The following is a 10,495-nucleotide window of genomic DNA, read 5'->3' on the forward strand; positions in this document are numbered from 1 at the left end:
CATTGCTGTAAAAAATTCAGAGCCATGAAGAACACACCACTCGCAGTCTGACCCTGACCCTTCCATACAACATTGTTCCTATTTTGCCACAAAGCCCATAAGATCATTAGCATAAGGGAGGCATTTTCCACAGGAGCAGAAGAGAAGGCTAAAGAAAACCACTCATTTAAAGAAGATGCAGAAGGCGCAGGCCAACCCAACGGCGAGCTTAACCAGCAGCTGCGGGCAAAAGGGCACTGAATCAAAATATGCAAGACATTCTCAGGGGCTACATGACACAACGGGCATGAAGGATCAACTGGGACTCTCTTGGACTGAAGTGACGAGAGGCAAGGGACAACATTAACTAGAGCCCGCCAGCAGAAATTGAGCACTTTTGGGAGAACTTTAGCTTTCCAGAACTTTTTCTATATCTCGCTCCCTTCTCTATGTTGAAAGCCATCAACCAGAAACCTATATGCACTCTTAACCGAATAGTGATCTTTGGACTCGAATTTTCAGCACCATGTATCAGAACACGATGAAAGACTAAGAGGGATGTTCAAAATACAACTTCTATCTCTTTCGTTGAACATCTGTGCAATTAAACTCTCGTTCCATCTGTGGTTAAATTATCTGTTAATAATAATAATTATTTTACTATTTCAATAAATTTTAATGTTCTCTTCTTAAATTAATAATTTATATAATTAGAAAATAATAAAAAATTGTTATTTAATTAAAATAATTATTATTTATTAATTTTGCAAACAATATAGCCAAAATATAATTTTAAATTTTAATGGATGAAAAATATGAAGTGTAATATTAATGATATTAATGTATTGATTATAGTGTCGATATCAAGAAAAAGGTGCGTGGGGAACAAACCCCATTTAAACGAAGAAAAAATATGAAAGAGAAACATAAAATAATCAAATGAGCTGTCCACGTGGCCACTCAGAAAGGGTATCCGATGACTTGGCCGTCTTATTGAGTCTTAAATACCATATTGCGATATAATAATAAAGAATTACATAATTATTGTCCATTTGAATTTATTTTATAATAAGTTTAATGAATATTAAAGTAACTTAAATATTTACTGGCCAAAAAAATGTTAACTTAAATATTTGAATGAAAGAAAAAATTATTTATATATATTATCAAATGTAAGCAAATCAACGTTGGTGTATTTCATTGAAGTTCAGTGTTGCAGCTTGTGTCGGGCTTAGTTTTTGCAACATTGAGGAGGAATGAAAAAAAAAAAAAGTAACTTAAATATTCATATTCAGTTACAGTTAAGTTTATTTTATATAAATTTAATTTATATTAAATATATTATAATTAAAAATATAAACAGATAAAATAAAAATTAATATACTCAAAACCGAATTCAATTTATATTAAGGATATTTAAATTCTATCTCTAATTCAAGTAAAAATTAATCTAAACTATTTTAACATATATCAAATTTAATTATTATTAAATAAATAAAATTTATATTTGTTTAATTTTATATATTTTAATTAATAATTTATATAAAAAATATTGTCATCAATAATATTCATTTAAAATTTTAATATTTTTAAATAAATATTTTATTTTTATTTTTTCAATGAAAATATATAAAAAATATAAATATTATTATAAAATATATTTTTATATTAAATTAATTATTTATATAAACGAATTCGGCTAATAATTACTCTATATTTAAAATCTGAATCTGATCTAATCCGATTCGATTCTCTATATATTATTTTTCAAACTTGAATATGTCATGAATTCAATTAAAATTATCTAAATTTATTTTTTTTATTAAAATTCAGTTGGATTGAATATTCAATATTTTTTAGTACAATAAATTTGTACGTTCTAAATTTAGATTTTTCAATTGAATCTTTGAGTTAGATTCAAACGTAAATGACTAAGTTTAATTTGTATAATATCAAGGCATAAGTTTGTTTCTCTAATTGAGGAAAAAATTACGAACTATAAATTACTTGGGAAATATACTTCAATGTTAAGACTATTTAAACGAGACAATTTTAGATAAAGTAATAAAAAATAGGTAATTAATTAATACAAACATTGATGCATGATATGCGTAATTTAAATTATTAAATTTGTGCCTAACAATAACAAAATAATAATAATAATATTTTTTTTTCAAAGGAATGTAATAATATTACTCAAGCAAGGCGGAGGAATTATCCTTAACAATGAGAGCAGCTAGATTAGGTGGGTTTGAAACCCATTCCGGAAACAAAGACTCATTTTCAGCTTTTTTGCTAATCAATTTGCAAGTGAATTTGCGAGTCTAAACACAAATGAAAGCTTAAAAGAATAATAGTTTTGTAATACAATTCCACTGGCTTGCTTTAAAGTTTTGAATCTCCTACGAAATTGTGTTACAAAATGTTCATTTTCAACCTCATGTCCTTCTTTTATGAATGTGCGCAAGATATATACTAAACTCATTTGTATATATTTTTAAGTGTCTTCTTTGAGCAATATTTTGTCAATTTTTAGAATCTTTTGTATGTCTTACAAACGAATCTCACATGTGTGCTCTTCTATTACTATTTCAGCTCATCAATATGCATTCTATGTACTTTAAAACTCATATGCGCTTAGACATCTAAGACTGTCTATATAAATTTTGAGAACTTTTTTATACTCACTTGAACCTTATTTTTGAAAATTTTTAAAACTCATATACGGTTAGGTATTTAACATTGTTTATAAAATTTTTGAGAACTTTTTTGCTCGCTTGGATCTCATTCAGCCTAGCATTCTACAATAACTTTCAAAATTTTGCCGCCTATTAAATGTTAAACCTCACTCGGCTTGCCACATGATAGTTTGCCTTTTATTTGGCCCAACTACTCCCAAGTGAACTTCATCTATTGACCATTCTCATCCACTTAACCTTCTGATTTTTCTAACAGTGGCAATCAATTTTAGCATTGTTGAGCTCATTTGCATTTTTATTATTACTCTAACTCATCAATATGCACTCTATACACTTTAAAACTCATATAATTTTCTTAATAGTGGCAATCAATTTTAGTATTGTTGAACTCATTTACATTTCTATTATTACTCTAACTCATCAATATGCACTTTATACACTTTAAAGCACATGTACACTTAGACATATATAATTATCTATAAAATTTTTGAAAATTTTTTTCTCCCTTGAATCTCGTTATAACTTTCAAAATCTTTCCTCCTCTTAAATTGGGCATGTTAAATCTCACTCAGTTTGCCACATGCTATTTAACCTTTACTAACTTGCCTGGTCTACTAGTTGCGTTATTTGGCCCAACTACTCCCAAGTGAACTTCATCTATTGACCGCCGTCACTACCCCACCTTCTGATCTTCCTAATAATGGCAATCAACCTTAGCATTGTTGGGCGCGATTCATCTGCTTGCTGACCCAACCGCTCCCCCAATTGGTTGGCATACTGCATTGCTAGTAAAATTAGTCTGTTAGTATATTGTTAATATACATCCTATACCAAATTGACATTAGCAACTAATTTGGTCAATATTTTATACATTTTTATGGTGATTTTTTAACTTTTTTTTTATTTTAATACATATTAATTGAGAATGAAAAATAAAAAAAAATACCAACGGTCAATGAGAAAATTTGAAAAAAAAATTATTAATTGCGAGGTTAGTACACTATTTTTTCTTTTTAAAAATGTAATTTTATGCTGTAATAATAAGTTTATCTAAAAACGCAATAACGAATTTTAACGTACCTTTAAGATAGAAATCATATATATTGAGCAAGCTCACATAATTAATATATATAATATTAGCTAAGAATGCTATAAATGTGATTTTTCTTAAAAAATGTTTTCATATAAAGTAATACAATTACACACGAATCTAGTACCTGCCAAGTTTAATATATTTCCATAAAAAATAAATGATATATGTACATATTATTTGTAAATATTATATATAAATTATATGCATTAATATCACAAAGAATTAAAATTTTATTAATATTATAAAATATTTTTTAAGCTAAAAGTATTTTTATTTTTTACTTAAATTTTCGTCAAGAAAACATAATATTCTAACAGAAAAATATATATATATTTTTTTAAATAAGCAAGTTAATATCCTCTTATTAAAAAATTATTTAAAAAAAAATATTTAAATAATGTTAAAATGTCTTTATTACCGTTACAGAGCTAATAGGCAATTTTTTTTCATGTATATATATATATATTGAATAGAGTTTTTTTTTTAAGCAAAGAAATGTAGTATTGATGGAAAGACTATAATAAAAAAAAAGAAAAAGAGTTGAAAATGGAAAATGTCGCGAGAAATTAAAAAGTGAACGAAACGCAGGTGGGTAGCCCCTGAAGGCCCACACGCACCCCAACTTTCATTTTCTCCTCTTCGCTCACAACTCTACAAGTACAAATACAAATCCACCTTCTCGTCTCTTCTCTCTCTTTCCATTCCTCTCTCTCTTCTCCATTCCTTGACCAGCAACTGCAAAAAAAAAAAAAACAACCTCCAAACGCTCCCTTCTCTCAACTTTGGCTGACGATTGCGCTCGCGCTCTCTTCCTCCATGAGATATAAATGGGAAAGTACATGAGGAAGGCCAAAACGACAGCCGAGGTCGCCGTTATGGACCTTTCCCTTGGTGTCCGTACCCGCGCCAAAACCCTAGCCCTGCAACGACAAGCCAGATTACCTTCGTCTCCGCCTGAACCACCTCTTGTTCCCGCCCAGCCTTCTCCGCCAGCGGCCTCTTGTGGATACCTGCAGCTCCGTAGTCGCCGCCTCGTTAAGCTGCCGATTCTCGTACATGATTCCAAGCGGCAAAAACACGGCCATAATAAGGAAGCGCAAAACCCTAACAACTCCAATTCAATAGCGGGTTCGGGGGTGCGAGCGTGCTCAATGGATTCTGGAACTAATGGGTCGGGTCAAAAGAAGGAAGTGAATGGAGAAAACAAAGAAGAGGAGCTTCAAGAGAACAATAATGATATTAATGAGAGTAAGGATTTAGGTATTGAGGCTTCATTTGGGGAGAACGTTTTGGAAATCGAAGGTAGTGAGAGGTGGGTGTTCTGGTAATATTCTTTCAATTGTTGAGGTCTCTACTCTAGGTTTTCCTGTTGTTTTCTCTATTTATTTGGCTGCCAGGAAACGGAGGGAAAGGGAAGCATTGACGTGAGGGTGTGATTGGGACTTGGGGTATTTTTTAAGCTTTGTTTTGAATTAACTTATTTAAGTTTTTATTTTCAAAAAAAAAAATTATATCGTTTTCATTGATAGATAACAAACTGAAGAGAATGAGGGATTAGCTATAATTTCACACTATCAACTTTTTAAACTTTTGGTCTTTTTTTTTTTTTTTTGAGAGGGTTGGGTGGGGTGGGGTGGGGGTTGTTCTTACTTTGTTTTAAGGATTTTGTTTGGTTTAAGAGAAAATTGGGCATTCCTTATTTTCTTTTTCATATATATATATATATATATTTTCCCTCGTGAGTGCCTGAAACTATAACGCGGACTTAATCAGTATCCGTTGCAGCTTTTTCTTAGCTTGTTTATGATAGGCTTTATTTATTTATTATTATTATGGGTCCTAATATTTCCTGACAGTTCAAAAGTTTATGCTCTTCTAATACATAAATTTCAGGGACCTTACTCTTTGAATTTGATTTGATTTTATTTTTTGTTGTGAAATATTGCTTCTTGCTCTGTGTTGTTGCTGGAAAAATGTGGATTTGAGTCTCTACAGATGCCTTGAATTGAAATTTCTCCACTTAGATTAAACGACACAATCCATTTTGGTTTTTTCGATTTATATTTAACCAAAAGTTTCCCCTCTTGCAGGAATTTATTTTATAAAGATTGCTTATTTTCCATGTATGCGTGATTGTTTATTTTACGTCTTTCAGACCTTAAATCAACTAATTCCTGTAATGTTCGTTTGCTTTTTTTTTAAATGCTTGAAACAACATCATCATCATCTTCTCCTCCTCTCGCTCTTTTTGGCGTTATAGTCTTATGCTGTGTGTCATATGTTGTGGGAATTTATGGCCTTATTGATATTTGGGTTTTATGCTTCTGATTTAAAAATAGTTTCTTTTTTGCCAATTTTTTGGCAACGCTTCCTATTTTTCTTTAAGTTTCCTGTTTTCTCTGTGTTCTCTCGGTTGATGTATTAGACTTTTATTGCAGGCTAAGTGGATTGTAGGCATGTTTGCTTCTGCATCTGTGTGGTGTTTGGAACTGTAGACTTAAACTTCTAATTTGCTTCTGGAAATTTTATATGCAGAGTATAAAAATCATTTTGTCATCATTGCTGCTGGTGTTTTCTGTTTGGAGTGTTTCTAATTCTTATTATGCCTCTATTGGTTGAAATATGGCTGTTTGCCTTGTTATTAAGTTGCTTATCCTTCAATTTGGTCGACATTTCTGGAACATATATATATATTATATACATGTTTTTATCTTTAGATGTTTGGTGCATAAGCTTGTTTACCATTGCATTATGTAATTACAAGATGTTAGATGTGAAGGTTTTCTGTTGGTTTCTTTGTCGGTGGATGCCTTCCCAATTCTTCAACAACTTTAGTTTGGGTTAGGTGGTTTCAGTTGAACACAAATATGCTAAGGTGTGTTGTTATCTTGTTGTGAGGTTTAACTTTTATCTCTAGTGGGTATATGTTTGTTTTTAATATCTGTTTTGACATAGGATACTTTTCTTTATTTGCAATTAGATTTGCTGTAAGCCTGTAACATTTTATCTATACCTTTTTTTTGGGTTATTTTTTTACGAGAAGAAACATTGCGGGTCGCATGTCAAGATAAAAGGTCTTCGTTTGATAATGATAATCAATGCTTTTTCCCACTGGTATTATTGTGGGCTGAAGTGAAAAAAGATGTCAGCTGCTATTTGTGGTAGTATGACAATGTCCTTTGCTTTAAGCTTTTTCAAGTGTCTGTTATGTTTGTAATTGTTAGTTTCCTGTTATCTTGTGGCTTGTTTTCTATCATTGCATCATCGGGGGTGGTCACCGGAGGGATTATGAGAAATACCCGTAGATGTTCTTTAATGGGCTTCTAAAATTTAAGTTTCTAACTTTTAGATACTGTTCACTCTGTATAATCAGTTCCATTTTTTTTGTTCTTGTATTATCTTTTCATGTTTTTTTTTATTTGTTATACTTGCTGCAAAATACTGCTTTGTGCTGTGAGTATGTATCATTGACATGTCATGTGATTTTGTCATATTTATTTTACGCGATTTAACTTGTGTGTAGTCCTGTGTCACGTTTGTGCCTTGTTCTACGCAGTTTAACATGTCTTCCTGGTGGCAGGGGCACTAGGGAATCCACTCCTTGCAGTTTGATAAGGGACCCAGAGACCATAAGAACCCCTGGTTCGACTACTAGACATGCCAGCTCAGCTGAAACTAGCAGGAGAATGCAGGACTCCATGCGTAGACACATCCCAACCGCAAATGAAATGGATGAGTTCTTTGCTGGAGCTGAAGAAGAGCAGCAGAGACAATTTATTGAGAAGTACATGTCCCACATTTTATTTATTTTTGCTTCTCTGCTTAATTGCTTTTTACTTTTTGGGTTATCTTGCTTAAACAGTTTCAAGTACAGACTTGAATCTCATTAGCTAATAGAAACTTGGGTTTTTTGGCAGGTATAACTTTGACCCCGTTAAGGACAAGCCGCTCCCTGGACGTTATGAATGGGAGAAGCTGGATCCTAGAAGACCCTAGTGTTCCATCACAAGTACTTTTCCTGCCAATTCCCCATTGATCTTAAGCTTAGGAAGTTTTTAGGAGGTAGCAGGATTAGTCCTAGAAGACTTCTGTGTTTCCGTAGAAGTACTTTTCCTGCCAATTCTCAGCTGATTTTGAGCTTAGGATTTTTTTGATGTAGCAGGAATTAGTTTTAGTTCTAATGGTGATGGTCTTATTTCCATTTTCCATCACCCACCTTTTAATTGTAAAGAAAGTAGGATAAGGATTATTAAAAATGTGTAGACTAATGGTCTGTAACATAACAGGGGTTAGAGTTACATAACAAATACAGACGAAAGTCCTTTGTCTAACAGATCATCTGAGAGGGGGAGGGAAGTGGGTCTAGGGTTAGGCTTCAGTCCATTAGGCCAGTCTTTATCTAGTACAGAAATTTTCTAAATTTCCTTTTTGTACTGTATTTTCCTCCCCTTCTTTGTCTATACTTGTACTGATGGAACTCTTGAAAAAACTCTTGGAATAAAAGATGACCCATTCCCCCTCTTCATCTTTTTGTCTTTTCCTCTATCTTTATCATTTTCAGTTGAATTTTGGTCCTTTTTTTTTTCAACCATGTGAAACAGACAATGCATCTTTATTAACTTTGAATGACGGAGACCAGTGCCAAACATTGGCAATAACCGACACGATATTTTAACCTTGTATGTGAGAATCGAGAAAAAAAAAAAAACCTTGTATGTGAGAATGGTTGTTGGTTGTGGTAGGGTAGCCCTTTTCTGTGTTTAATTATGTTCGGAAGAATCTTGTTATCTCTAACGCCACACCCCACCCCACCCCACCCAGCTTTAACTTTCTTTTTCCGCATCTTGTTTTTATACTCGACAATTACAAAATTTGCAGCTCCAAGATCCTGGAATGGGGAGAAAGCGCTTGTGTGGGGCTTTTAACGAACTGAAATTTCAGAGTTTTGCTGTTCATACAAGGGACAGGGAGGCACAAGAAATTGGATCCTGCAAAGAGTTTCTGTTTTGGCCTTGGCTGATGAAAATTACATCGGCCTAGACAATCTTGTTTTAACAAAGTAAATCATGCTTTATAAATAGTTACCAGGGGGTCACTTAAAAAAGGTAAATTAACCAGCAAAAGTCAAGTTTGATGCTTGGTGCTTATTTCCTTTTTCTTTTTCATGTTTTAGGCAGCTGAGATAGAGACAGGATTACATTACCAGAAGTGTGAACTTGCAAAACCATGGTCCGAAACAGGTACTTTTGAAAGAACAAAAATGCCAATCCTACTATTAGTGTTATTTTCTTTTCAGTTGGTAGACAAATTGATATTTTAGCTGAAAATGGTGAATCCTTTGGCAGTCCCAATGGTGACAAGACTCGTGCACACTCTCATGTAACCTGAGAAAATATTGTCAAGCTAGGCTGGTGGTTATAGTGGTGGTGGGTGTTGTTGTTGCTTTGCTTGAGCTTGTAGTGGTTAAAACTTAAAAACTTTTAGAGAATCTTCAATTTCCAATGAAGCTCTTTTTATCTTTTCAAATCTTGGAAAGAAGAGTTTCATATCAGTTTTTCTAGTGGGCATTAATTGCTTGTTTGCTTATCTGAGACCCTAACGAGGAAACTACCTTGCACGTGAGGGTATTGGATTTGACAGTTATTTCTGTTATGGTTTAGGGTAATGAAAATAGTATTTATTTGTGGAAGGGTATAATTGTCTTTAGACACTGGTAATATCTTTTCTATTTCTTTACACATTACTCGGCGTTGGGACGAGATATTCCTGTTTGTATTTCTTTACTATCAATGATGGAATTCTTTTTCATTTTAAAATAAATTGAAATTTTACATGCTTTTATATATTTTTTTTTTCCAAAACGAACCAGGCTAAACTAAAAGAATATGAAGTCAAAATTCTCAAATTTAAGAATGAATTATTGTTATGTATAAATTGGACAAGTCAGAGATTTGGCAGACGTGTTTTTGAAACTGCCAGTGGTCCTTAAACCCCTTCTTTTGTATTTTATGACATAAATCTGATGCCTTTAACTATAGTCAGAAATGATAAATGCAACATCTCAATCACAAATGCCAAGGACCATTAATTTCGACTTAGCAATCTCAAACTTAATTTAATTAATTTTTTTTCTATACCAATTTTAATTAAAGAATTCAATTTATTTAAAAATATACATAGTGATATAAAAGTGTAATTAAATTAATTTCTTATAAAGATTCTTTTTTAGTCAATGAAGCCAGTATGACAGCAAAAATTTTATTCTTCACCACCTCAGGGAGTTGGAGAAAGACTTGATTCTTTCGAAATCACGGTAATAAAAAAAAGGGCAATGTACATTTACAGTTGCCCAAATTCAAATTACATGGAGGAAGATGCTGTGAATTCTGCACGTTTACAGATTCTCCGTAGGCCCAAGCAAGCAATAGAGCCCTACTGCCCTGTGATTTGGGTTTGAGGAAGGGCCTCACATTTCCCATTGATCCATCGACTCAGCCCTTCTGCAAAATAAACTGATCATTTTTCGATTATCAATTCTTAAAAAACTAATGTAATTTTATCGGGAAAAAATACTTAAATTTTCTCTCTAAACAGTTAATTAATTTTCACAACAAGAAAAAACCCTAGTCCTCCTTTTTTTTGGCATAAATAGTTTTACATAAAAACTAAATTTTAAATGAATTTTTATAAAATTTTATTTTTGTAAATGAAAGAAATTAAAATT

At 32.2% G+C, this 10,495-nt stretch overlaps 1 protein-coding gene across 9 annotated transcripts; it reads left to right on the forward strand.

Annotated features, from left to right (window-relative positions):
* The first annotated feature begins 4,447 nt into the window (after positions 1–4,447).
* On the forward strand, positions 4,448–9,460 carry LOC110601974 (cyclin-dependent kinase inhibitor 4). Of its 9 annotated transcripts, none has more exons than XR_006348782.1 (7): positions 4,448–5,095; positions 6,551–6,646; positions 7,352–7,555; positions 7,689–7,780; positions 8,650–8,876; positions 8,945–9,011; positions 9,117–9,460. XR_006348782.1 is itself a non-coding variant. In XM_043951279.1 (5 exons), the coding sequence occupies exons 1-4, from the start codon at positions 4,599–4,601 to the stop codon at positions 7,765–7,767; spliced, it is 876 nt and encodes a 291-aa protein (XP_043807214.1). In that variant the 5' UTR covers positions 4,448–4,598; the 3' UTR covers positions 7,768–7,780; positions 8,945–9,460. The 9 variants fall into 9 exon arrangements, 6 of the variants coding, with proteins under 6 accessions (XP_043807214.1, XP_043807213.1, XP_043807212.1 ...); XR_006348783.1 differs by having other exon boundaries at positions 8,650–8,830; XR_006348784.1 differs by lacking the exon at positions 8,650–8,876.
* Positions 9,461–10,495: the final 1,035 nt, after the last annotated feature.

The sequence above is a fragment of the Manihot esculenta genome, chromosome 15 (assembly GCF_001659605.2).
Source record: "Manihot esculenta cultivar AM560-2 chromosome 15, M.esculenta_v8, whole genome shotgun sequence".
In the NCBI taxonomy this organism is placed as follows: Eukaryota; Viridiplantae; Streptophyta; class Magnoliopsida; order Malpighiales; family Euphorbiaceae; genus Manihot; species Manihot esculenta.

Coding starts and splice junctions, on each gene's coding strand:
- LOC110601974 (XM_043951279.1), top strand. CDS start 4,599: ATGGGAAAGTACATGAGGAAGGCCAAAACGACAGCCGAGGTCGCCGTT. Junction 6,647..7,351: donor TTGAACACAAATATGCTAAG/GTGTGTTGTTAT, acceptor TCCTGGTGGCAG/GGGCACTAGGGAATCCACTC. Junction 7,556..7,688: donor CAGAGACAATTTATTGAGAA/GTACATGTCCCA, acceptor GTTTTTTGGCAG/GTATAACTTTGACCCCGTTA.